Genomic DNA, 27974 nt, shown 5'->3' on the forward strand with positions numbered 1-27974 from the left:
GAAAACTTTGAAAGTGTCCCCAAGTGCAGTCACAAAAACCATCAAGCGCTACAAAGAAACTGGCTCACATGCGGACCGCCCCAGGAAAGGAAGAACAAGAGTCACCTCTGCTGCTGAGGATAAGTTCATCCGAGTCACCAGCCTCAGAAATCGCAGGTTAACAGCAGCTCAGATTAGAGACGAGGTCAATGGCACACAGAGTTCTAGCAGCAGACACATCTCTACAACAACTGTTAAGAGGAGACTGTGTGAATCAGGCCTTCATGGTAGAATATCTGCTAGGAAACCACTGCTAAAGAAAGGCAACAAGCAGAAGAGACTTGTTTGGGCTAAAGAACACAAGGAATGGACATTAGACCAGTGGAAATCTGTGCTTTGGTCTGATGAGTCCAAATTTGAGATCTTTGGTTCCAACCACCATGTCTTTGTGCGACGCAGAAAAGGTGAACGGATGGACTCTACATGCCTGGTTCCCACCGTGAAGCATGGAGAAGGAGGTGTGATGGTGTGGGGGTGCTTTGCTGGTGACACTGTTGGGGATTTATTCAAAATTGAAGGCATACTGAACCAGCATGGCTACCACAGCATCTTGCAGCGGCATGCTATTCCATCCGGTTTGCGTTTAGTTGGACCATCATTTATTTTTCAACAGGACAATGACCCCAAACACACCTTCAGGCTGTGTAAGGGCTATTTGACCAAGAAGGAGAGTGATGGGGTGCTGCACCAGATGACCTGACCTCCACAGTCACCGGACCTGAACCCAATCGAGATGGTTTAGGGGTGAGCTGGACCGCAGAGTGAAGGCAAAAGGGCCAACAAGTGCTAAGCAAGAGAATGACAAGAGTGTGCAAAGCAGTAATCAAAGCAAAAGGTGGCTACTTTGAAGAACATAGAATATGACATATTTTCAGTTGTTTCACACTTTTTTGTTATGTATATAATTCCACATGTTAATTCATAGTTTTGATGCCTTTAGTGTGAATCTACAATTTTCATAGTCATGAAAATAAAGAAAACTCTTTGAATGAGAAGGTGTGTCCAAACTTTTGGTCTGTACTGTTTATATATATATATATATATAATGTATGTGTGCGTTATTTATAGATATATATTATAGAGTATAAATAATGCCTTAAATAATTTAAGATTATGAAATTGTATAGGCAATTTTTAGAACAATAAATCTGAAAATAGGGAAATGCAATGAGGGAAGACTGAGAATCTCGAAACTACACGCACACATGCTTCTGCAATACGAGCGCTTCTGGAGCGCAGACACAACACGATTGTATACCAAATAGTTCTCCTGGGCTCCTAGGGAACTATATGATTACTTCTAGATGTTTAATTAGTACCATGTGAAGTCCCCATGAGTAGGGAACAAGTTTTTATTTGTAATCCATCCTACATTCAGAAGGGCCATTGGCCCCGCCCACTCCAGTCACCGGAAGGTTGGATTTTGTTGTTACACTGGAAGAAAATGGCTGCTATGAGTTTTTTACATTGAAGGCACTGGAGGAATATTTTTGTTCATTGCTTTGCATTTTCGAGCTGTGAAGATGCGCGTCGTTTGGCAAGTCTTTTTTTTTTTTTGCCATGATCTAGACTTTTAGCATCAATCCTCCCGCTTGCAGTGCTCTGTTAACTTTTGCAGCTTTTTTTTGAAGCCAAGCTAACGGATCAGTTAGCAGAGCGCTCACCGTGCTCATTTAGCGAGTTAGCACTTCTAGCTAACCTGGGAGCGAGCAGATGAGTTAGCGTATAGACGCATTCTGATATAATTCCTATGTTACGAAATGGACTCTCAACAATTCAGGTGTTTTTGACTGTATGCCATTAGCAAAGAGTTATGTTCTGCCTTTCTGCGTGCAAAATTTTAGATTCTTATGTGATGAGTTAGCTGTGTAGCTAATCTAAAGGAACCACCAGTTTGTTTTAACTTCTTCTTTGCTTTTTATTTATGTTGCTGTGGATGTGCATGGGTTATGGAAACACGGATTAAAATAGGAAATCCTTCGGGTGAGCACGTTTATAAAGATGAAAATGCCTTTTTTTTGTGTGTGTTTAGGGTTTGAATGGACTGTCAGTGGACGTGCCAGTTTTGGGGTAAGGACAGCATCGCCTCCTGTCACACACAAACTGGTGGTGGATCACAATGGTAAGTTTTATTTCCTAATTAATTAGCCTTCATATCTTTCTCAGCTGAAACCCAACCCTTTACATTTTTGTGGAACATTTGCTTGCAAGTTGCTGTGAGAGCAGTCATACGTCTGACTGCACTGAAAGTTTGATCTCCTTTGCAGCAACAAGACCTAGAATATGCATTGGATCGGGCTGAGGTATGATGAGTTCTAATACTTGTCTAATGATATGATTTGTAATGTAAATTTTACAGAGGCACACGATTTGTTGTTTTTTGTATTTCTTATTAATGAAGTGAGTGGAATGAAGGCGTTTAAAAGTAATTTTACGTATTTGGGCAGAACATTGTTGAAAGTGCTCGTCAGCGACCAGCTAGAAGGAGGGTGTCTTCCAGTGGGAGAAAATCCTTGTATCAGAAACTTTATGAATTGTACATGGAGGAGTGTGAAAAAGAGCCAGAGCTAAAGGTAATATTTGCATTTATTATTAATATTGAAGTTCACTGAAATTGTCTGTTGGCATAGTACTTCAAATCATTGCTTTTAATATAGCAGTTAAGTAGTTTCTTTTATTATAAAAGATTTATAACAGTTACATTTAATTTTGTGGCATGTCCATGCTCTTATTATCACTTATGGTATAGCAGCCAAAACAATTATTTTCTTATAAAGTTCACAAGCTGAACCAAAATATTTTAAGCAAAATCTTCTGTTTTGAATGTTATGTTGGTTTGAACCATTGGTGGTTACGGCAAACACACATTTTTTATTCTATTTATTCTAACCTTTTAAAAAACATTAAATGCAACATGATGTCTTGTCAACATGATGTCTTGTATATTCATATTTGTATGCCAGCAAAATCTCAGAGCCACAATCTTATTTACTGACACATTTAATAGAGACAATGTAGCAAAATCAGAAATATATGTGAATCAAACTAGATTTTAATATGCAACCAATTACTTAACCATTATGTGCACCAATTTATTACTCTAAAAGATTAACTTTATCATGCAAAAAAAAATGACATCCAATAACATCTCTACTACCAGCTATGCCACTACGATATTAATGGCAATTGTTATTCTACAGAATCTTAGAAGAAATGTGAATCTACTTGAGAAGCTGGTCTCACAGGAGTCGCTGTCATGCCTGGTAGTCAATCTGTACCCTGGAAATGAAGGATACTCACTTATGCTCAGAGGCAAAAATGGATCTGGTTGGCATTTTTATAGTATTTTATATTTGCTCATAATATAACAGATTTCTAAAGTGTATGGGAGGTTACTTTATATTCACTGTAGATACAGACTTTATTTTATTTTATTTCTTTTTTTACATCAGATTCAGAGACCATTCGGCTTCCGTATGAAGAAGCAGAGTTACTGGACTACCTGGATGCTGAGGAGTTGCCACCTATTCTTGTGGACCTTTTAGAAAAATCACAAGTAAGATGCAGCAATACTGTTATTGTTCTTATTATTATTATCGTTATTATTTATACTTTTATTATTGTTATATTTTATAAAATACTTTATAATTATTATAATACTTGGTGGCCACTTGCATACAAGCAGATTTTCACTCATTTGTACAAGCAGGAGAAGTTTGATATAACAGGCACAGCATTTTTTACTTAATTTGATTAATAACAAGAGAAAGAAAAAACTCCCTATTGACTTTTTCAACAAATGTAATTGCAAATATAATTGTTTTGTAGACAAAGTTTTGAAGTCCACTAATTTTTATTTTGCATATATTTGACTGCACAAATGACCTTGATGCTGTTGCACATGCTTGTCATTTTTTTAATCCCTCCACCTGTCGCTGCCTGTTCTAATGAACCTGCCATGTTTTGCATCTAAGCAGTGTTTCATGAGAGCCATTCTGACACCCAGTGCGGTGATCATTCATGTTTCTGATTACAGTAAAAGTTCAAGATTATTGTATTTAAAAAAATGTTTTTCAGGTCAACATATTTCACTGTGGATGTGTGATCACAGAGGTTCGAGATTACAGACAGTCAGGGAACACCAAGATGCCGTCTTATCAGAGCCGCCATGTACTGCTGAGACCCACTATGCAGGTAAGCATCATGTTAAAATGACAGCTGACGGTGTGAACATGTGCATAAGATAAAACAGTGCTTGTATCTACATAGGACCTTTTGTTATATTCTTATGTTGTATTTGTGATCTGAAAATTCTTTGTGAGAAATGTAGTGTTTCTGCGTTATAACCGCCGACTGTATAATTTTAAGTTTGAAGCTATGGTGACTTTGTTTTCAATGCAGACTTTTTCTTTACTTTACTTATCAGACCCTTTACTACTTTACTTTACTTTACTTATCAGACCCTTTACTACTTTACTTTACTTTACTTATCAGACCCTGATCTGTGATGTCCATGCTATGACGAGTGATCACCACAAGTGGACGCAGGTAAAAAGCAAATAAAATGACTCTTATTACTAGAATAAGAGAATTAAAACATATATAAATAAACAAATATAATAAAACATATGATATATATTGAATATACAAAAATATAATATAAAAAATATAATTATATATTTATAACATAATACTGCTATTCTTTCTCTGTGTTTCATTTTCTTGTCACATGATTATGATCACTCTATTGGAGATAATAAATGTATATAAATTAATAAATCAAGTAATCTCTGACTACAGTGCTTAAGACTGATGTTCAAGTATCAGATGCTCTTATATTTAGAATACATAGGGAGAGAGACATATAATAAGAGTATATCTATTTTAATCTTCTAGCGTAATCCATTAATATGATGTGAAATAACATTGTGGTGACCTCATTTATAAATAGTAAAGCAATATGTTAATAAGCCAATGATTTCAGTTTATTACATATTTTACTGGTGCCCTGCGATCTCGATAAAGACTTTTATGCTGCAGTTATGGATTTACAGGAAGGTGTAATACCATTGTATTACCATTGATCTCAGAGTGCTTTGATGTGTGTTTCTAGGATGATAAACTGCAGCTGGAAAGCCAGTTGATCCTGGCCACAGCAGAGCCTCTGTGCCTGGACCCTTCAATCACTGTCACCTGCACTGCCAACCGGCTACTATACAATAAACAGAAGATGAACACACGCTCTATGAAACGGTGACTTGTGCTTTTATTCTAAATGTGCTAATATTGTGTGTGCGCGTGTGTGTGTTAGTCACGGATGATTTATTATCTCCTTAATACATTAGGAAGATTTACTTTTGCATTTACATTAGCAGTGCTTCTGTGTATTATCTTGGCCTATGTAATACAGTCCTATCGGAAAGTATTCCGACCCCTTCACTTTTCAGAAATCAGAACTATTTACCTGAAATCTATTTTCCTGAATGTGGTTAATAATTGAATGCAGTCTTATATTGTACACACAGGGCTATAAATTGCAAGAGCTATTTAAACCAGATTTAATCTGCAGTATACACACTACTGTAGCAGAAACAGTTTTACCTTCTTACCCAGATCTTTGTACAGATGTCAAAAGTTATTTCTACCGGTTTATACATTTAAGAGTTAGTAACAGTGTTACTGTTTTTAATGATCCATGGGCAATGCTTGAACTCAGCCACCACTGTCTTTTTTCATTTAATGTGTTTGAATGCTACTTCAGTATTGTTTAACTCCTGTATTTAACATCTCAGTTTAGTAGTTGCTAGTGTTGCTATCATTTTGTGCCGCAGGTATTTTAAGAGATACTCACGTGCAGCGCTGAATCGACAGCAGGAGCTGGCCAACCTCCCTACACCTCCACAACTTCGCCTGCTAGACTACCTGCACAAAAGAAAAGAAAGGAAACCACCGCCAGCTGTAGATCTTAAGATCTCCAAGGCTGGAAATGTGCGTCTGCTAATCTCTATCAATATACATATTAGTGATATTCTTACGTTCTTTGTAAAAATTGCGACTTAATTTGGCAAAAAAGGGTAAAAAAAAATATATAAAATGAAAAAAATAAAATAATGTGCTCCTACAGTGTGTAGACATGTGGAAACAAACTGGCTGCCAGCTGACTACTCCAGCTGAGATTGATGTAAGTTTTTATACATTTACACAGCTTTTTTTCCCCTCTCATGTTATATTAGTTTGTGTTCAAGAGTAATTATGTTTATGGGGTTTTTTTATATATATATTTTAATTATCTTTCTTTTAAAATAGTTGTTTTCAATTGTAGTTCTGACTCTTTTGACTAATGAATCTGAATAGAGCTTTGGCTTCTTGTTTTTTCTGTAGGTGGAGAAATATGCAGTAGTGGAGAAGTCAATCAAACTGGAGGATTCTCAGCCACCACAAGTTTGGCCTGCACAGGCAAATATTTTCTTCCTAAAGGTTTTGATTATTTTTGCACTATACTGGTAAGATAACATAATAGATGTTAAATGATCATATTTTTCTTTGTGTAGGACAAGAACGATGACTACATTTTTGAGTGTGAAGTGGGTGGCCAACCTCAGAGGACAAAGGTCACCATCTTTCAGTCTATGGGTGACCCACTGGTATACGGAAAAATCTACAGCAGCAATGACCCAAAAATGGAGGAGGACGTTTCTGACGTGCACCTTATTCACCCACCGTAAGCGTTTTAGAGTTTAGAATATTAAAAAAGCAAATAAAATGGATAATTTGCTGATTTACTGTTTAGGATATTTCTCTGCTCGTGTTTTATGTTCTTTTTTCTTTCCTTTTTACCAGATTCCTTCTTGGTTCGAAGGTAGATGCTGATCGGTAAGTAGAGCAGCTGCATCTGCATTTTATTGTCTAGATCAGTGGTCCCTAACCCCCGGGCCAATTGGTGGGTCAGTTGGTAACGGGCCTCACAAAAAGAATACATAACTTACATTATTTGCATTTTATTTATTATCTGATTCTGAACGATGTTTTATTTTAGAAAATTACCAGATTCTCTCTGCCACATCCGTCTATGACTCGCTCTTGATGCATGTCAAAATGCTTGCCTCGGTCACATGTCTTACCTCTATCCGCTACCTTCTTAATAATAAAAAAACAACACAGTGGATTCACGTTTATTATTATTTTTAGAAAATACAGTTTTTTATGCCGGTTATATCATTTTATTTTGTTGTATTTATCCATGAATGTATTGACTGACATTAGACCGGTCCGTGGCGCAAAAAAGGTTGGGAATCACTGGTCTAGATCATGTTATTTTATTGTATTGTGTTTTGTGAATAAGTGCCTTGTTGAATTGTTTTCGCTCATGTCTATGGCAAATGAAAAGTCATATTTTTACTTGCTTGTCATACAGTTTAAAATAAATTGCAGTATGTTATAAAATTTAATAAAGGGCAAATATTTTAATAGTCTATATTTCCAATTTTTAAATACATTACACAAAAATTCTATAAAGACTGTAATATTGTTTCATAGGAAGCGAGGAAAATTAATATTAATCTGTTAAAAAAAACAGCAGTGTCAACATTTTTCTCTACAGCACATAAACTGTAGATTTTATAATTTAATTACTAAACTAATATTTAGTGTATTAAATATAGCATAACTGTTGTTTTTGATCAAATTCTGTGCATCCATGATGCATTTAGTCGATCGAGTCAGTTTCTGATAAACCTCAACTAAAAAATTTTATTACAGCCTATAATGAGCAGACTGCATTCCACAGATCCTGTGAATTTTTCTCCTGTGGGTTTTTCTTTAGAACTTTTAATGACATTAACATTTTTAATGTTAAAATTACAAATTAAATGTTAAAATAAATTGTTCCTCCGAACAATCTGCAAATTTTACTTAGCAATTCTGTAAAAAATATATATTTTATAACAATATGTAAAACATTTGTTTCTCGTCTTCCTTAATAAAGCACAAATAAAGACATCTGTTTTTTTTTCTGCAAAATGAATTTATTCTCTAAATAAAGCTCCATACTGCTATTATTTTGAACATGCTGTTTTCACTAAATGAGTCAATTACTCAGAACAAACATGTAAAAAAAAAACGTACATGCTTGTAATTATAGTTGGGGCAGTTGTTTTCATATAACACTACTATATCTACAATTTAATTACTTGCAATGCTGATATATCTCTACTACTAATACCAGTTGTTCATCTGTATGTACTTATTGTGTGCGAGTTTTATACGAGTACTAGTGCTAAAAAACATTTCTGTTCATCAGGTTTTTGTCTCAGTACAAGGATGTTTACGAGACGGATTTAAAGTGTGAGGTGAAGATTTTGCACAGCTCCAACAATGTGGGAGCCCAAGGCCAACTCTCTCCAACAAGGGAGACAGAGGTGAGACATTGAAACAACAGCTTTTGAGCTATTTCTTAGTTCTGATGCAATTGCTTATAATCCTAAGTGAAAATGTTATCAAATATTCTGTAAATGATGCTCTAGCAGTTGATGATAATGTACAGAAAAATAATTTTGATAACAAACTATGAGGAAAACATTCAGCTTTGTGACTAAATGTAAAGTGCACGAAAGCCATTCATTGTTAAAAATGTATAGACATGTTTATAAATACAGCAATTGGGACATTTTTTTCATCAAAAGGTCAGAATATAGATTGATTTCATTCACTATTCAATTGTTAATCAAAGCATCTAATGGTCAGCTAATTGATTTATTAAAATAATAGTGACAGCTGTTTAGTTGTTTAGAATGCATGTTATGACTTGGAAAAGTTGTAAGTCCCAATACGTTACACAATATTTGCACTTCACAATAGATGAAATAGGATTGGATTTTTGTAAAATGTGTGGTGAGTTTGCGTGTGTTCTTTAAGGTGGATGGTTTCTCAGCATTGGTCCAGTCCTCAGTGTTGGGAAAGGGAGTTAAGCACAAACCTCCCCCGATTAAACTGCCATCTGGTTCTTCCAGCAGCTCCTCAGGTAAGCAGCCATTTATGAAGGGCATTTCCATAAATCCATTGGTGTTTGAAGATAATTGTGTGGAATGTAAGAGCCCATTGTGTTTTTAATGTGTAGACTTTTAATTTGTTAAGAATCAAAAGCTTAAGCTGCACTTCATGTTATCTCTAAGAAAACGACATGCATAATAACTCTGATTTTACCAACTTTAAATTTAAACCGCATACTCATTTTATTTATATGCAACAATGTAGATAATATAATGGTATAAAGCAGGGATGTCAAACTCATATTCACAGTGGGCCAAAATTAAAAACTGGGACGAAATCACGGGCCAAACTCAATATTTATTGAAATATTGACTGCAATTGTGCATGTTTTCCCTTCTCTCCAGATGTGTAATGTTGAACCCTTTTATATGGAAACAAACTTTAGTTTTGCATAAACATTGAATCTGGAACAACCAACGTTTATTATTATGAACACATGAGAAATTAATTATTTGAAATAAAACACACATCAGTGGTATTTGTTTCTTATTTTGTCTCTCTCTATCTGTAGCCTTTCAAATTCCTTTTTAATGTAAAACTTTTTTCACAGGCCAACAACAAAAAACCAAAAATAATAATAATTGACTTAATGGTTTTTTGACTTAATGTAATTTTTTAACAGTCCGTGCCCTGGAGTACAAAAAGTGCATAAAGACAACATTCATTCAACCTCAGTTTGCTACACTCTGATTTACTCTGATGCACATTGGTTCAAGCCAGATACCTGGCATCAATGTCTGGGGTTTAGGCTCTGAGCTGAGGAAATCCTCAGGATTAAGTGAAGGTGTTCATCAGTGAGACTCCTGAGTGGTGTTTTGTTTATTTTCATTAAAGAGAACAGTTACACACACACATATGTGCTGCTGAACATATAGAGTGTTTGAGCAGCTTTGGCACGGAGTTGTAGCAGTGTGTCGGGGAGGAAACATGGAAACTGTGCAGCACACAGAGTCGTACTTTGACTTGAGTGTGTCTCTACACTGGAGTTCCATCAGCTCCATTTGGAGGTTGGTTAGTGCGCTTTCCTCGTCAACCACTAATGGATTACTAAGCAGTTCAAATCTGCATTTCTGGGCTTCAAAGTCGGTAAATCTCCGGGTAAATTCAGCGCTGATTACGCAGGGTTTTTCAGCGGTCTCGACTGACGCGCCAACGCACTTACAAAGCATTCTGGGATTTGTATTATTAGCGGTGTATGCACTATATACTGGCGGGCCAGCTCTAATACACATTCGATATGATCTCGCGGGCCAAATATAATTACATCGCGGGCCTGAGTTTGACACCCATGGTATAAAGAGTAACTTTGACCATATGTGTGTGTGTGTGTGTGTGTGTGTGTGTGTGTGTGTGTGTGTGTGTGTGTATATATATATATATATATATATATATATATATATATATATATATATACAGTATTGTTCAAAATAATAGCAGTACAATGTGACTAACCAGAATAATCCAGATTCTCAGAAAACAAACAAGACCAAGTATTCATGATATGCATGCTCGTAAGGCTGTGCAATTGGGCAATTAGTTGAAAGGGGTGTGTTCAAAAAAATAGCAGTGTGGCATTCAATCACTGAGGTCATCAATTTTGTGAAAAAACAGGTGTGAATCAGGTGGCCCCTATATAAGGATGAAGCCAGCACTTGTTGAACATGCATTTGAAAGCCTGAGGAAAATGGGTTGTTCAAGACATTGTTCAGAAGAACAGCGTACTTTGATTAAAAAGTTGATTGGAGAGGAGAAAACCTATAAAGAGGTGCAAAAAATTATAGGCTGTTCAGCTAAAATGATCTCCAATGCCTTCTAAATGGAGAGCAAAACCAGAGAGACGTGGAAGAAAACGGAAGACAACCATCAAAATGGATTGAAGAATAACCAGAATGGCAAAGGCTCAGCCAATGATCAGCTCCAGGATGATCAAAGACAGTCTGGAGTTACCTGTAAGTACTGTGACAGTTAGAAGACGTCTGTGTGAAGCTAATCTATTTTCAAGAATCCCCCGCAATGTCCCTCTGTTAAAAAAAAAAAAAAAGGCATGTGCAGAAGAGGTTACAATTTGCCAAAGAACACATCAACTGGCCTAAAGAGAAATGGAGGAACATTTTGTGGACTGATGAGAGTAAAATTGTTCTTTTTGGGTCCAAGGGCCACAGACAGTTTGTGAGACGACCCCCAAACTCTGAATTCAAGCCACAGTACATAGTGAAGACAGTGAAGCATGGTGGTGCAAGCATCATGATATGGGCATGTTTCTCCTACTATGGTGTTGGGCCTATTTATCGCATACCAGGGATCATGGATCAGTTTGCATATGTCAAAATACTTGAAGAGGTCATGTTGCCTTATGCTGAGGAGGACATGCCCTTGAAATGGTTGTTTCAACAAGACAATGACCCCAAACACACTAGTAAATGAGCAAAGTCTTGGTTCCAAACCAACAAAATTAATGTTATGGAGTAGCCAGCCCAATCCCCGGACCTTAATCCAATCGAGAACTTGTGGGGTGATATCAAAAATGCTGTTTCTGAAGCAAAACCAAGAAATGTAAATTAATTGTGGAATGTTGTTAAAGAATCATGTAATGGAATAACAGCTGAGAGGTGCCACAAGTTGGTTGACTCCATGCCACACAGATGTGAAGCAGTTTTAAAAAACTGTGGTCATACAACTAAATATTAGTTTAGTGATTCACAGGATTGCTAAATCCTAGAAACAAAAATGTTTGTACAAAATAGTTTTGAGTTTGTAGTCAACGGCATACAATGCTATTTTTTTTTAACACACCCCTTTTAACTAATTGCCCAATCGCACAGCCTTAAGAGCGTGCATATCATGAATGCTGGGTCTTGTTTGTTTTCTGAGAATCTACTGCACCAACTGGTAACTTGTTTGCCACGTAACAATAAAAAAAAATACTAAAAACCTGGATTATTCTGGTTTGTCACATTGTACTGCTATTATTTTGAACAATACTGTATATATGTGTATATATATATATATATATATATATATATATATATATATATATATATATATATAGTGAGGAAAATAAGTATTTGAACACCCTGCTATTTTGCAAGTTCTCCCACTTAGAAAATAATGGAGGGGTCTGAAATTGTCATTGTAGGTACATATCCACTGTGAGAGACATAATCTAAAAAAAAAATATATGATTTTTTAACTATTTATTTGTATGATACAGCTGCAAATAAGTATTTGAACATCTGAGAAAGTCAATGTTAATATTTGGTACAGTAGCCTTTGTTTGCAATTACAGAGGTCAAACGTTTCCTGTAGTTTTTCACCAGGTTTGCACACACTGCAGGAGGGATTTTAGCCCACTCCTCCACACAGATCTTTTCTAGATCAGTCAGGTTTCTGGCCTGTCACTGAGAAACACAAAGTTTAAGCTCCCTCCAAAGATTCTCTATTGGGTTTAGGTCTGGAGACTGGCTAGGCCATGCCAGAACCTTGATATGCTTCTTACAGAGCCACTCCTTGGTTATCCTGGCTGTGTGCTTCATTGTCATGTTGGAAGACCCAGCCTCGACCCATCTTCAATGCTCTAACTGAGGGAAGGAGGTTGTTCCCCAAAATCTCGCAATACATGGCCCCGGTCATCCTCTCCTTAATACAGTGCAGTCGCCCTGTCCTATGCGCAGAAAAACACCCGCAAAGCATGATGCTACCACTCCCATGTTTCACAGTAGGGATGCTGTTCTTGGGATGGTACTCATCATTCTTCTTCCTCCAAACACGTTTAGTGGAATTATGACCCAAAAGTTCTATTTTGGTCTCATCTGACCACATGACTTTCTCCCATGACTCCTCTGGATCATCCAAATGGTCATTGGCAAACTTAAGACGTGCCTGGACATGTGCTGGTTTAAGCAGGGGAACCTTCCGTGCCATGCATGATTTCAAACCATGACGTCTTAGTGTATTACCAACAGTAACCTTGGAAATGGTGGTCCCAGCTCTTTTCACCAGCTCCTCTTGTGTAGTTCTGGGCTGATTTCTCACCTTCCTTAGGATCATTAAGACCCAACGAGGTGAGATCTTGCATGGAGCCCCAGTCCGAGGGAGATTGACAGTCATGTTTAGCTTCTTCAATTTTCTAATGATTGCTCCAACAGTGGACCTTTTTTCACCAAGCTGCTTGGCAATTTCCCCGTAGCCCTTTCCAGCCTTGTGGATGTGTACAATTTTGTCTCTAGTGTCTTTGGACAGCTCTTTGGTCTTGGCCATGTTAGTAGTTGGTTTCTTACTGATTGTATGGGGTGGACAGGTGTCTTTATGCAGCTAACGACCTCAAACAGGTGCATCTAATTTAGGATAATAAATGTAGTGGAGGTGGACATTTTAAAGGCAGACTAACAGGTCTTAAGGCTCAGAATTCTAGCTGATAGACAGGTGTTCAAATACTTATTTGCAGCTGTATCATACAAATAAATAGTTTAAAAATAATATATTGTGATTTCTGGATTATTTTTTTTTTTTTAGATTATGTCTCTCACAGTGGACATGCACCTACGATGTTTATTAACTTTATTAACTTTCTCTAAATCGTCCCTTATCATGAATAACAGCGTTGTAAAACTTGCCAAAGGTGTTCTTCGCCAGTAGGATAGTTCTTTCTGGGCTTAAATAAAATTTATCCCAGAGCAGTTCAATAGGATTTAGGTGCAATGACTGGGCATGCCATTCTATGATCGATAACATTCCAGCCAACTATTTGCTCTCTAAATAGCAATAACTGAGCTTTTACTTATGCTTTTCATTAGGGCTGCACGATTAATCGAAAAATGAATCACGATCTCGATTCATACACACATTCGATCTTCTTTTTAAATGACGGCGATTCACGTGCATATATAGTATTTCCCTGTATTCAGATGCTGCATTCACGTGTTCACGTATTTACTTACAACAATCTAAGATGCTATATCAGTCAAACTTACTCACACTGTGTAAAACCAAACCCTATTTATTCACCAATCAGACCCGATCGTTTCTCTCCTCCCTCGTACTTATTTGCGGCGTTCTGCTGTCACTCACGTGATGTGTATCAAAGCGGCAGACCCGAATACATTGGTGGATTTAGAGCGGTAACATAACTTGGTGGATTTAGAGCGGTAACATTGGTTTCATTCAAAAGAGAGGAAAAAATGAGCGCCGGTTCGGAAATTCCTGGTGGCGACGATGCAGCAACATTGGTAACGAAAAAAGGAGCACATTGCACCGTGTGGAATTTTTTCGGGTTTAAACCTGACGATGATGCGCAACGAGTCGTAATCTGTAAGCAGTGCTTTGGCATTGTGGCAGCCCCGCAAGGTAACACCACCAATCTCTACAACCACCTCAGACGTCACCACAAAATACAGTACGAGTTAGCCATGAAAGACAAGGAGCCACACCAAAAATACCAGCCGCCAGACCACACAAACTTCAATAACTCAGACATTACGGTGCATCCCCATACCCCTCAAGTTTCCAGCGGCACAAAGACATAACAAACGCCATCGCTTATCACCTAGCTAAAGACATGGCTCCTATAAACATTGTTGAAAACGAGGTATTTAAGGCAATGATAAAGACTTTAGACAAGCGCTACTGTCTGCCCTCTCGCAACTATTTTTCATCCGTTGCGTTGCCAGGTCTATATACTCAGTGTCGCATGCAGTCGAGAAAGAACTGCAAAATGCAAATTACTACTACTTTTATTATAACTGAAAATCCTGTGTAGCACTGTTTTTACTTGAGTGCAATAAATGTTTTGGTTGAAAACATGAGAATCGTGTGAGAGAATCGTGATCTCAATTCCCATGGAGAAAAATTGTGACTCACATTTTAGCAAGAATCATGCAGCCCTACTTTTCATGTGTCTTCAGGTCATTGTCTTTTTGTATGGTAATGTTGCTTTTAGCTGCCATCTAGACAGAATTGCATGGAGTATCTTGTGTGTTTTTGCCTTCTACCTGGTTTGTTGCTTATATACCAAAGGAACATGCATATGTCTCAAAAGTAAAAAAGAATTCTAGGTGTTTTCACACTTTTGACAGATTCCAAAGTACCATATATTCAGGTCATCGAAAAATTTCGATTGTAAAAAAAAAAAAGAAGAAGAATTTCACTGTAAATGGAAGAAAAACATACAGGTAAATCGGATCTAAGCAACTGCCAACTTATAGTCGGCCCTAACACATCTTTGAGGTTTAAACATTCTTATTGTAAAATCCTAAATCAATGAAATTAAGGAAATCATGTACAATGGGGGGAAAAAATATGATGATGCTGTTGACCTAATATTTAAACTTTTTATTTAAATTTGTTCAAACACTCCAAAGACTGTGCAGGATTAACAGGTTTAATTATTTTATGTTCTACATATGTTTATTTAACAAGACTGTTTTTAATGAAGATAGAAGATTTGAAGCTTTGCATATGTTTTAATAGGTCTTGTACACCAGCACTTTTAGATTCTTTATTTTAATTGATCATGACGTGTTGATTGATTTTTATAATTGCAGCTCTACTAAATCACAGGTTTATATTTATGCACTCGATACATTTTCAGGTCTGTAGTAATACAGGAACTTGTATAGTAGATGTTCCATGTAAACAGATGAAAAAAATATGTAATTGCTGATATTGTGGATTTTTCTGTAAAAAGAGATTTACAGGTAGTCCCCGAGTTACGATGGTTCGACTTGCGTTATTTCGATCTTGCGATGACTTTATTAATGCTACAAAATTCTAAATATTTTATAAGTTTTGCTTGGCAGGCAATATGATATATTGGGATGCTGCCAGGATCTACACGACCTTGTGACAGGCCTTACGCTTTAAAAGGGGTTGTCAGAGTTCAACTGTTCAAGAGTAAGACCAAGCAGGAGGTTTATGGATGTGGTGAGGGAAGACATGCAGGTAGTTGTTTTGAAAGAGGCAGATGTAGAGGACAGGGGGGTATGGAGACGGATGATCCACTGTGGCGACCCCTAATGGGAGAAGCAGGAAGAAGGTGTTTCAAATCCTAATTTTAGCTCATCCCTCTCTCTCTCTCCTTTTTATCGGCTTCTCCGGACGTTGAAATGGAGTGTGTCCGGCTCCGCCACATGCCCGCTGCCACATACATATATACTTTAAGTTTATACATTATGATACTGTAAACTTCTGTTTAATTAATAAAAGTACAGTAATTTATGTAGTTAACAAATTAGTGTACTACCACATACTGATCAACATTCTTTAAGAGTTAGGCTAGGCCATGTCTCAGATATTTTCAAGTTACGATGGGGTCATGAAAATGGTGTCATGGTTCTACTGCCTACAAGTAAACCATGGCATTGCAAAAAAAATTGTTCCAAGCATCATTGATGAATGTGCTGTTTTCTCATTCACACATTTTTTGTAGGTAATCCTTACAGTACACAAGCACCCAGTGGCCATTTGAAGTGTCCAACCCCTCCTCCAAACAAGAGCCAATCTTTGTCGCGTAAGCACTCCATCGAGCTGAGCCAGGTGGGCCTGCTCTCCCCCGCTGCGCTGTCTCCCATGCAAAGTGAGTCTATGTTCCATATACACTTATTACTCGTAACTATCTTATTCATATGCTGTAACTTAAGCTTTAGTGTGCTACGTCAGTCCAGAAAGTAAATCACTTAGCTAAAGCCAGAATAGGCAAATACCGACCTATGTAGCATGAGTATAAAACATGCTAAAACGTCACATTGATCATAGCGTTACCTCAGATGTGATTTTCTTTTTTTGTTGTTGTTGTTATTCTGCACCAGAGGGTTAATGTATAAATATGTATATGTACATATAGTATATGTATATTAATGATCTAGTCCTTACAGTTTAGAAGACCAGCAAAATATATTGGCAGCAGTTCAGCTTACTGATTTTATATCACTGAGCACCTTCTCAGCATATATGAGTTTAAATGATTTCTTGTGAATTGAGATACTGTAATCTCTAACATGCCTTCAAACAGTTTTCATGCATGTTAAGTGTAAATTAAATGTAAACTAAACAATTTGCTTCCAGATGTGTTTAACTACCTAAAACATTACACATTTTGTTTGAATCTACCCACTTCTCGAGTGTTGAAAAACAGTGGAAGATGTGCCTGAGAGTTCTTGTTCACTACAAAAGTAGTGGCAGTCACATCCGAATGCTTTTGGAGTGGGCTTTACAAATATGCCTTAATTTGATTATTCCTAATCCATTTTTAGGATCTGGAACACCCAAGCCATCTACACCCACCCCAACCAACACCCCATGCTCTACACCTCACCCAGTGGACATTCAGGGTACCACACCCTCAGTGACACCCACCCCCCAGGACCCAACTATGCCTCAGCAGCAGACACTGCTTGCCCCCTTTTCCCAGCAACAAATGGCGCTGCCTGTCATGACTATACCACTGCCCACCTCCATCAGCACAGGCACCACTTCCTCGCAAGTCATGACCAACCCTGCTGGCCTCAACTTTATCAATGTGGTTGGCTCTGTCTGGTATGACCTTTGCCCTATTACTTTAACAATCAGTTTTCATTACTTTTTTTTTGCTTTATTAAAAGTGGGAAAAAATGTTTTCCTCATATTACCTATCATAGTCATTTCATTTTGGCAACAACAACAGGACTATATTGAAAGGAACACTCACTTTTTTGTGGTGCAGAATATCCATTTACATTTACTAAATGATTCATTTATCTATAAGCATTACATTATCTATACATTATATGATCACATATTTTTAATTTGTGTGTGTATGCTCATCTACCTGTGTGTGAGACAGCAGTCCTCAGGCTCTAATGACTGGCTCTAACTCCATGCTGGGTTGTAGTCCTGGAATAAACCTGAGTGGAATTTTGCCTCCAGGAGGCCTGATGCCCAGTGCACTTCCTGCCATGCAGCCTGCAGCTTCTGCAGGTATCCATTTCTCCAATTTTCCTAATTTGTGTTAAACATATGACTTATTTGTGCTTTTCTTGATGTACAGGCTATGTTCAAAGTTTTTGATTTGTGCTCATGTTCTGCAGGTGCACCATTTGGATTGAACAATACCCAAAGCTTGAGGCCGCTCAATCTTCTTCAGGTAAGGCTGTTGGGGGCAAAATCAGAACCTGTTTTGTTTAATTTCCATTTATTCCACTCTTGGAAAACATTTCAAAGACAACTATACAATTAATAAAATAATTGTAGCATGAAAAATGGCTTTGGGTTCATGTGATGCTCTTCTTCCATCTCTTCTCTCTGGCTCAGATCCCTGCAACACCATTGATTTTCAACCCTTTACAGCAACAACAGATCTCTCAGTTCTCTCCCCAACAGCAGAGCAGTCAGTCTGCTACTTCCAGTCCCCAGCAGCAGAATGATTCGGTGAGTCTAATCTAGGTCTAACCTAAAACATCTGCAGGAGCGTTAAGCTGAGCCTGTAAGCATATTCATTTAGAGGATGTTTGTAAATGTGTTTTAATAAGTACCATAACAGACCTCTTTATATTTGGGTCTTCCACAAATTACCCTTTTCTTGAGGTCAATGACGGCTCCAGGTTGATAGTGTGCACATTGTGAGTGTCATGAATACATGGTTTAACAATGTTGAAGTGGAAGATGAGTGTCCTAAACTAAATTGAACAAAATTAACTAAAATGCTGACTGTGCCCCAAGCCTCCTTTTACCAGGCCTGACCCGATGCTGTTGTGGCTGATTAGGCATAGCCTAGTTTTAAACTCTAGTAGAAAGCTTTGTGAAAATAGTGGAGGTTATTAAACCAGCAAATGGGGACTTAATACATTTTGGAATGTTCAAAAAGTACCTTTGCTTGTGATGGTTGGGTGTGGCCATATATTGCACAGGTATTGGAACAGCATGGCTATTTTTTTGTTTTTGGCCTTTGGGTTTGAGAAAAAATTGAGTGAGACAAAAGATTCGATATTTCAAGTCCATATGTGCCGATATACCAAAAATATAGAAATATTTGGGCCACATCTAAACATATTGAACAAATGTTGATCTTGTGTTCCAGTTGCATTATTATAATGAAAATAGGGACCCATTAAATAAGTGTACAAAGGTTTGTATGGGTAACAGTTCAGCACTGTAAAATCCTCTTTGAACAGACTGAACAGGGACTGACAGCTGAGCAGGGCCTTGCAGCACAACAGACCGCTGTCATCAACCTCACTGGGGTGGGGGGATTCATGCCTTCACAGACAGGTGTGTATACATACAAAATTTGCATCCATTTACACCTAGATCTAGCGTTTTCTTTTCTCCGTCCTTAATGGTCTCTGTAACTGACATATTTGCATTGAAAGATTTTTCTAACCGGCACTAACTCAGACAGTAGATGCACTAATAATATGCTGATAATTTGTATCATATTCCAATGATCAATTGGGATCAAATAAATGCAATTGTTTCTTAGCTTAATTTTTTTCGGTCCAGTGAATAATTTACATAAGGAGAATGCCAATTCCCCCTTTTCTCTGCTACATTCTACCTTTTTGTTTTCTGTTGTTTCCTTTCTCCTCTTTTCTTCATTCCTCCTCCTTTATCCTTTTCCTCTACTTTTTCCTGTTTTTCTTCTCTTTCCCCTCCTTCTCCTCTTCCTGGCATGGTAGTTCTGTCCCAGCTGGGTTGTGGTCTGGAGGGCTCTGGGTCCAGCCTGCCGTCCCCGAGGCTCCAGCAGCAGCACCAGCCACAGATTCAAGTAATACAGCAACTTTGACATTATCCACCCATAGACATCTTAATATCAGACTGCCAGTTTTAGACTTTCAAGTGGCACTTTTTTTAAATACAAATAATCAGTAACTGGTTAACTTACATCTATGTTGAACAAAACAACTAAATTGAGTAAATAAACCCATGTTTAATTAATAGCTTCTTCTTATTATTATTATTTTAGCTTATGCAATAATCTACAGTCTTGCCTAAAAAGGGCACAAGTCTTATATGCAAGATGTCTATGTTTCCACAGTTTGGAATACATTATGCTGGACAGCTTGCAGCATCTGCTACTGTGATTCACAAAGACACCTCTAACATCTCCATATATGCTCACTTGGTTTTCTGTTTTTACAGATACAATGTGAAAATTGATTTTCTTGCCAAGTTCAATTTTGTTTTACGCTTGACTAGGCATATTTATGCACTTATGTGTAACTGATTTTTAAAATTAATGCATTCAAGTAGCAATTAATTTACAGAAAGGTTTTTATTTGATTGCTATTATTATCAGTATTACAAAGCAATTATTATTTTGAGTCAACTCATTATTGAGCTTTCTCAAAGCTAACTGTTAAAAGCCAAAAGGTTTGTAGTTAAAGATGCTGACTTCCTAATGCAACACAAAAAAAACAAACAATTTTAGTGTTTCACTATTTAAGCATTATAAACTTTATATCTGCACACAAATGCCTAAATAAATTTTTTTGCTGCAGACCTGCCAATAAGTACTCATTATGCATAGGAGCTCTGCATTTTGCACATCATTTAAAAAAAGCAGCCTTTTTTTCCAACTAATAAAATGTCAGATGAAATGAATCTGAAATTATTGCTGTGTAGTTTCTGAATACACTGTTTCTCTCAAGATGTCTGGGCAGATGTCAGACGTTGATTACTTTTGGGTGCTGTTTGCCTTACAGATTTTTAGTTGGATGATCTTTAGCTAGGTCATCCAAATGCACTGTTTTTTTTGTGTAAGCCCGTCCTTTCACTTGGGTGTGTGCTTTGCTTCATTGTCTTGCTGAAAGGTAAAATTCCTCTTCATTTTCAACTTTCTAGCAAACACCTGAAGATTTTGCAGTACAATATCTGTAGCTATTCATAACTCCCCCTATTTTGATAAAAGCACTAGTTCTGGCTGAACTAAAGCAGTCCAAATGCATGATGCTGCCACCAGATTTATCTTTGCGGACCAAAGCTGTATTTTGAAAATTAGTCTCTCCAGAACATTTTGCCACAGGGTTTGGGGTGATGTATTTGCCCTAGGACCTTTTCGTTAGGAGGAGGGTCCATTTAACCCCCTTACCCGCTCGTGGATATGTGGTATGAGATTATACTCTACATATGACTACAATCTCTCCTATCCAATACAGATATTGTTGCAGCTCCTTTAATGTTGCGTAAGGTCTCTTGCAGCCTCCTGTTCTTGTCCTTTTATACATTTTGGAACGATGTGGTGTCTTGGGTGGTGGTCCATATTCTCTGTTGATTTTCATTCAATGTTCCAAGATACATGTAGTGTTTTGGAATTTCTTCCCTCTCCTGGTCAGTGCATTTAACAAGTGAGATACTAAGCTTTGTAAGTAGACCATGGATTCAGTAGTCGGAAGAAACCAAGATGATGTTAAGAAAATCTAGAATTAGGGTTAGACACACACACACACACACACACACTATCTGCTTTCTTGAGTGTGATTGCTATACTCAAAGTCTATTATTATAGCATCATAATTGACATATCATGCTGATCATTTAAGTGAGAAGTATAACGTTCTAATAAAAATAATAAATTAAATTCAAGTTAAAAAATGCAAACTTAAATAGTTTCTTGTGAATTGGTATTATCTAATCAGCTGTCTAGTTAAACCTGTCCTTCATAAATAACAAATTTTTCATTCAGGGTTGGCAGGCCTGCTGCTGCTTTTAACGTTGAAATGTACTGGTGCTGCTAATCTGCTCCTGTTCCCAAATAACCTGCCTGCACCCACACTCCTTTAGCCCTAACCCTCTGCTTCATCCCATTCTCTGCTTCTTCAAGCTTCTGCTAGTTCAGTCATTTGTCTTTTGTTTTCTGTAAATGCAGCAATGTTATCTGACGTCTTCTCTCACAGTACCTGTATAAAAAAAAAAAAGACTGCTCTGCTTTCTGATCATTCAGCTGGCATGGATATGAATGTTCAGATTTAGTTAACATTAAAATTTACAGTTACAATAATAAAGTTTATAATGTTATATTTATAACAGCCTTATTCATGTTCACTATTCATCCAACTGTAACATGTTTATTAGAAATGGCCATCTGTGAGGGAAGACTAGTGTCATACTCAAAAACTCAGTATGTTTTTGTTTGTTTGTTTGTTTGTTTTTTATGTGCAGTTGCAATTCTTGCAACACCAAATGCAGCAGCAAATGGCTATGGCAGCAGGGGCGGGGCCTCAAGCAACGCTGCCACGGCAACATTCCGGCAACCAACCAAGAAGTAAGAGGAAGCGCAGCATGCCCCAACCCCTCCCCAAATCATGACCACTGACCTTGCCCACACCAGGACATGCACATAATGAGGAACACACTGTGCTTGGTCAGCTTTTCTCCCTTACACCCTGACTGTGACAACCTTTTTTTTTTTTTTTTTTTGACGGGGTACCCATTGCGTTTGTATCTAAGGATGTAAAAGATCCACTTATCCAACCTATTTTTGAACAAGGATTTTTAGAGCTTAAGACTTATTGAAGATAATTTTTAAAAGAAATATATGAAATGAACCTTTTTTGGGAATTCCTCATGGCATGCTCTAATTTCTCTTCTTGCCATCATCAATTTCTATGGGATCCTTTTGTCCCATTGTGCAGAGAATCATAGAGATGTGCCTGAAAAACTCCTGCTGGTCAACTAATTTTGTGAAAGAGTCTTTTCTGCAGCTGGGCAATGGAGTGATGGCCTTGTTCTCCCAAAATGCAATTGTGTGCGTTTTTTTCTACAGCACATTATAAATGGCATTTTGTTGTAATGAAGCTGCAGTTTCTGTATATTCTTATGGGTGGAAATTCAGGATCAGGGTGTGAAAGACATTTCTGAACACTGAGGCAAAATTTTTGTAAATGGTCTTTGTCAGCAGTTTTATTGTTATAAAAAATGAATATATATTGACAGTGGAAAAAAATACAACTTTTAAATAAGAAACCTGGCTCCTTGCAACTATTTTGATGACTTTATGCTCTTGGTGACTTTGTCGATTAGTTTGTTGATCTCTCTATTTCGGGTCACAGCACGACTAATGCAGTCATGCAGCTTCTCTGCTGATAATGAACTTCCCCCTAAAAATAAATTAAGACACAGCCTAAGTGTAAACTTAATATTTTGAAATGTATTCAAAATCGGTGAACAAATTGTTGAAACTTGGCATTAAAATACTGCAGAAATTGAACCTGGTTTATGGAAGGCGCAGAGCTGATCATCCTCATCTGTGACTGCAGTTATTAATGCTGTAGCCAGACTTTCCTCTTCAGTTGTTGGGTCCACTATTATCACTTCACTACATGGAGAAAAAGCACATTTAAATGAAATAATCATTGTCCCTCTTATTTACCCCTCGCTGTCTTTCCTACCCAGTACTTATGTTCCATTAGTATTTGGACAGAAAATGTTATATTGCATTAATCATTTAGTAATTAGTCCCTTCATGCACAAGCTAAAAAATTGTTGTACAAACTATATATATAATTTAATACTATGATGCAAATCCTTTGCACTCAATAACTGCCATAGTTCTGGATCCTAAACATCAACTACTGTTGTTTCTTCCCTTTAATCATTTACTAAATGTTTTTATTATTATTTTTTTAAACAGGCGCAAGTACAAAATGGTTTACTGTCAAATACTAATGTAAAAAACCTGATATCCTTAAAATCAGCAGTATGTGCTAGCAGATTAGGTGACCTAATATAGTCACTAGTTGCTACATTGTGCTTGGGAAGTGGAACATACTAGTGATTTAAAAAAAAAAAAAGAGTGCCAATTCTACAGTTAAATACATTGTGAACGAAAACAGTGGGTAAGTCCCTTTTTTCACTCTAGCTTTGAGAAAATCACTTTCAGATCACTGTGCATGAAGTGTAATGGTGGTGTTTTTATTTTGATTTTTTTTTTAAACACTCCTGCCTGATCCAGAAGCAATTCTGGCCAATTCAGTAACATTCAGCTAAGCAACGTCTGACAACTGGTATTTGACACATCCATCCAAGTCATGTTAAATGTCCTACAGTTTTAATATTTTGCAAATGTAGTAGAGGGATTTATTATTTAAACAGGTTTTGACTTAATTATGAAAAAACTATTTTTGATGATAAGGTCATCAAATAAAAAATGTTTAAAAATGTGCTTTATAAAAGTACTAAACTGTATAGAGGGTATTTATATCTAAATGCTAAAGATAAGTTGTATATGGGGAATATATTTGTTTTGCTATACACTGAAGACTTACTCATCAAATACTGCGAATGATGAGGAAACAGGGTGCTTGTTGATATGCAGATGTCTCTTGTGCTGCGTATCAACCTCAGGTAAATCTTTCTCTTTGTTAATTGTGACTGTAGGAAGTTGTGCTAGAAAACCAAAACAAAATCAGAATTACAATAAACAAATGTTTAAGTTTAAGAAAGTATAATATTTTAATAACAGCTCACCATTCTTTAATGCTGCCAGCAATGTTATGATGCAGGCGTCTAGTAAATTTCCATCATAGTCTAAACACATGATGTCACAGTACAGGACCCAGCACAACTGCAATAAAAAGCCATGTTTTCTTTCAGTTTGATTAGTCAGGTTTTTTTATAAAGTACATTTTATGGTATTTGTTTCTTACCTTTGACTTCTCAATGCACAAATCTTCTTTCTTTATAATGTTAGAGCTGCAATGAGAAAAACATTTATTAAATCTCTTTTAAGTTAAAAACAGACAAGCCAAAGAAAAAAAACTGTAAATACACGGTCATAATTCTTACGTCAAACTGTTTTGGGGATTAACATTTACTTACTATTAATAAGTACATACAAGGGAATATTACATTGGTTAGGTATATAATTAGGTAACGGATATGTGGTTCAGGTCAGAAAGATGTGGTCTCTCTTTTTTTTTTAAGCATCTGTACAATCAAATTCATATAAATTAAAGATATGCAAATTATCTGTTGCCAAATCAGTCATTGCTTGTGGAATAATTGCTTAATTAATAATAACAAATACCACTGTAACATTACTGTTGCTGTTATGATTACCATGTGTGTTTCTTTAGAGTGGATTTTTTCCTATTAGCTCCACCCCGTGTTCCCAGTCATATCCCATCATCCCACCTACTTCAATGCCTGTGTTCTGCCATGTGAAGGTGCCTCTAGTTGAAGCTGATACATGTTATAAACATTACCATATGCTTCATCATTAATAAACAAGGCCAGCAGTAGGAAGCAATGGGAAATACCTTTCTGTGTATGTAGGCTTGTAATCTTTCTTTGGAAGTTTAAAAAAATAAATGTATCTATTATGAATTAAGCCCTAAATTGTTATCCTCTTTTTAGTTAAGGGGAAAGTACTGTCTCTCTATGGTGCAGAAAAAACCCAGATTGATGCCTCTTATTATTATTAGTTCAGTTTTTTTTTTTTTTTTTTTTTTCTTTCTGTTTAGCTCATTTTGTCTGCCATTTTACACTTAAGCTCAAACCATTCTACTAATGCAACTTATTCTTCTCACTCATCGATGATGTCAGCTAGGAACTGGCTGGCCGCCTGAGCCTGTTCTCCAGGGGGACCAGGCCGGAATCTGGACGAGCACAGGGGAGGCAGATCCACGTTTGGAACTGTAGCACAAACAGCACATCAAGTATTCAGCATAGCAAAACAAAAAAAATGCATGTAATAACAATGCACTCACTCTTACCAATATATCCCTTATCAGGAGCATCAACAGTGGGCATTGCCAGTTCCTGTGTAAAAAAAAAAATATATGGCGTTAGTCATAGGTTTCGACTATTGCTCTAATTCTATCTACAGAATGCTGCTTACTGCTTTTATGCCACAAACGACTGTGGTATTTCCAATCTTCACCAACGCTGAGCCATCTGCTGTGCTTATAGAACCTGAGAGAAACAAGATACTTCTTATAAATTTGTAATGTGGTCCAAATCACAAAGAAATAAAGAACATTTTAGTTTTTCACTGGATACTTAATTGTGATTTTATAACAGAAAATGCTTTTATTTCAGATTTAAAGTGAAAAATTTTTTATTTCAATTAATTATTTCAACTCGAACAGCAGACATTGAAGAACTTTATTTCGGCTTCTCCCATTAGGGGTCGCCACAGTGGATCCTCTGCATGTTTGATTTGGCATGTTTTTACGCTGGATGCCCTTCCTAAAGCAACCCTTCCCATTTATTCGGGCTTGGGACCGGCACTGAAAGTGGCTGGGGTTGGTTCCCTGACCGGGGATCGATTTTTATTTTATATTTTAACACACATGCTCTTTATGCCATGCCCCAATTAGTTTTATGTAGTTCTGTGTATTGTTACTTGTTTATGTATGTTGTCACCTTGGTCCTGGGAAAAATTGTTTCTTTTCACACTGTAATGTTCTGGATTTTTTTTGTAAAGCCTAGCTGATATGAAATTCTAAGCACTGAGCAAAGGAAACATGGTGTAAAGCCTAAACACAGAGGTGAGGTCTTAAAAAAGATGCACATGTACAAAAATAAACTATTTTTATTTCTCAAATACTGCTAAAAAGATAAGTGAGAGAAAATGTAGAACATCATTACTGCATACCAATATTAAGCGTTGTAGGTCTGAACTCTCCCAGGTCTCTCCCATCTGGCCGACAGCTTTCTTTCTGTGCAGAGGTGCATTGGAAATATGCACTTTATATACCAGTAAACTGTAGCCTCCAATAGAATGATCAGAAATGTTCTGCTGCATGATTCAAAAGTACTAAACAGGCAATGCAAAGGCCAGAGTTATGGGACTTACCAAAAAGCTTCTGTGGTACTCCAGTGGCTCTGCTGTCCTAAAAAGCAAAGCCAGACAGATGATTAGCTTGTTCTTTTTAAATAAATAACAAAATCTGCTCTAAATGACCAGCATATCAATATTCTATTTAATTTTTTGATCACATTTTTTTTGTTAAAGTGTCTTTTAATGACATGTTGATTTAGTTCCCTATAGTCAGTGGGAATACTGCTGCACAACAACCAGGAAAAAACACCTCTCAAGAATTCAGGCGGTTTCTTGAGTTCCACATGACATCAAATCAACACAACTACACACTGCATCTTTAATAAACCAAATAGCATGCAAACATAATTAATTATGCTGCTAAAGTAATAACTTTCGTTCAATATATAGTAATTGTGGCTTATAAAATCCATAACAGTTTAATTTACATCATTTAATAAGGTTACACTGTGTGGCCAAAGGTTTTGTGGATTACTGACTATCGCATATGTGCATCTGTTTCTTTTTATTTATTTGTTTTATATCTCAAAACCGACTCGGCAACATTCAACACCACAAAGCAATAAAACACTGCAACATACAACATGACAAAGCAATAAAACACTGCAACATACAACATGACAAAGCAATAACACAATGCAACAAACACCACAAAGCAATAAAACACTGCAAACAGCAAAATATGTCAATATAAACATATCAATATCGTGTTCCATTAAAGATGTTTTCCAACGATTCAGTGGCCCGGCTCGACTCCAAGATGTGAATTAATTGCATTTTTTAGCGGTTTAAACGTAGTTACATTGTTTATCAAATAAAAACTCCAAGCCTAACTGGCTAAACCTATTAACCATATTGACTACCGACCGAGTAGAAGCGCATCAGTACGCAAAGGACATGGTTATTAGTTAGGCAGCTGAATAGTTGGCTTCATTATGATCACTTAAATTGTCTCAATCCGACCACACGAATGTCCAAAAACGATAAAAATGACCATACGAAGCAAAGAAAACGTGTACATCTACTGTACTTACTTGAACCCAGCCGCCATGATGCAAAGAAATACCACGTGTCACAAGACATCGACGTTAAGCAACGAGAACTGTGGGTAAATCGGACACGCGCGCCGCCATCT

General features: G+C 36.9%; 2 protein-coding genes across 4 annotated transcripts; one reads left to right on the forward strand and one right to left on the reverse strand.

Moving 5' to 3' along the window:
* The first annotated feature begins 1463 nt into the window (after nucleotides 1–1463).
* Nucleotides 1464–23019, forward strand: supt20 (SPT20 homolog, SAGA complex component). Of its 3 annotated transcripts, none has more exons than XM_046861192.1 (24): nucleotides 1464–1576; nucleotides 2072–2161; nucleotides 2307–2342; nucleotides 2487–2612; nucleotides 3240–3366; nucleotides 3492–3595; nucleotides 4117–4233; nucleotides 4534–4587; nucleotides 5153–5292; nucleotides 5871–6027; nucleotides 6164–6220; nucleotides 6421–6495; nucleotides 6591–6760; nucleotides 6880–6912; nucleotides 8339–8456; nucleotides 8953–9058; nucleotides 16511–16657; nucleotides 17334–17616; nucleotides 17903–18036; nucleotides 18147–18202; nucleotides 18370–18486; nucleotides 19230–19326; nucleotides 19734–19822; nucleotides 22216–23019. In XM_046861192.1, exons 2-24 carry the CDS (start codon nucleotides 2159–2161, stop codon nucleotides 22360–22362), a joined length of 2493 nt encoding a protein of 830 aa, XP_046717148.1. In that variant the 5' UTR covers nucleotides 1464–1576; nucleotides 2072–2158; the 3' UTR covers nucleotides 22363–23019. The 3 variants fall into 3 exon arrangements, with proteins under 3 accessions (XP_046717148.1, XP_046717150.1, XP_046717149.1); XM_046861193.1 differs by lacking the exon at nucleotides 1464–1576 and adding an exon at nucleotides 1596–1819; XM_046861194.1 differs by lacking the exon at nucleotides 19734–19822.
* exosc8 (exosome component 8) lies at nucleotides 22929–27966 on the reverse strand. Its single transcript, XM_046861195.1, has 11 exons — nucleotides 27874–27966; nucleotides 26855–26891; nucleotides 26654–26717; nucleotides 25895–25968; nucleotides 25770–25815; nucleotides 25584–25689; nucleotides 24702–24747; nucleotides 24523–24619; nucleotides 24321–24441; nucleotides 23265–23371; nucleotides 22929–23153 (listed from the first exon to the last, which is right to left on the reverse strand). Exons 1-11 carry the CDS (start codon nucleotides 27888–27890, stop codon nucleotides 23035–23037), a joined length of 834 nt encoding a protein of 277 aa, XP_046717151.1. The 5' UTR covers nucleotides 27891–27966; the 3' UTR covers nucleotides 22929–23034.
* Between the last annotated feature and the right edge of the window lie 8 nt (nucleotides 27967–27974).

The sequence above is a fragment of the Silurus meridionalis genome, chromosome 11 (assembly GCF_014805685.1).
Source record: "Silurus meridionalis isolate SWU-2019-XX chromosome 11, ASM1480568v1, whole genome shotgun sequence".
NCBI lineage: Eukaryota > Metazoa > Chordata > Actinopteri > Siluriformes > Siluridae > Silurus > Silurus meridionalis.

Coding starts and splice junctions, on each gene's coding strand:
- supt20 (XM_046861192.1), top strand. Junction 6,221..6,420: donor CTACTCCAGCTGAGATTGAT/GTAAGTTTTTAT, acceptor TTTTTTCTGTAG/GTGGAGAAATATGCAGTAGT. Junction 6,496..6,590: donor CACAAGTTTGGCCTGCACAG/GCAAATATTTTC, acceptor TTCTTTGTGTAG/GACAAGAACGATGACTACAT.
- exosc8 (XM_046861195.1), bottom strand. Junction 25,816..25,894: donor TCGTTTGTGGCATAAAAGCA/GTAAGCAGCATT, acceptor TTTTTTACACAG/GAACTGGCAATGCCCACTGT. Junction 23,154..23,264: donor CTGCGCCTTCCATAAACCAG/GTTCAATTTCTG, acceptor ATTTATTTTTAG/GGGGAAGTTCATTATCAGCA.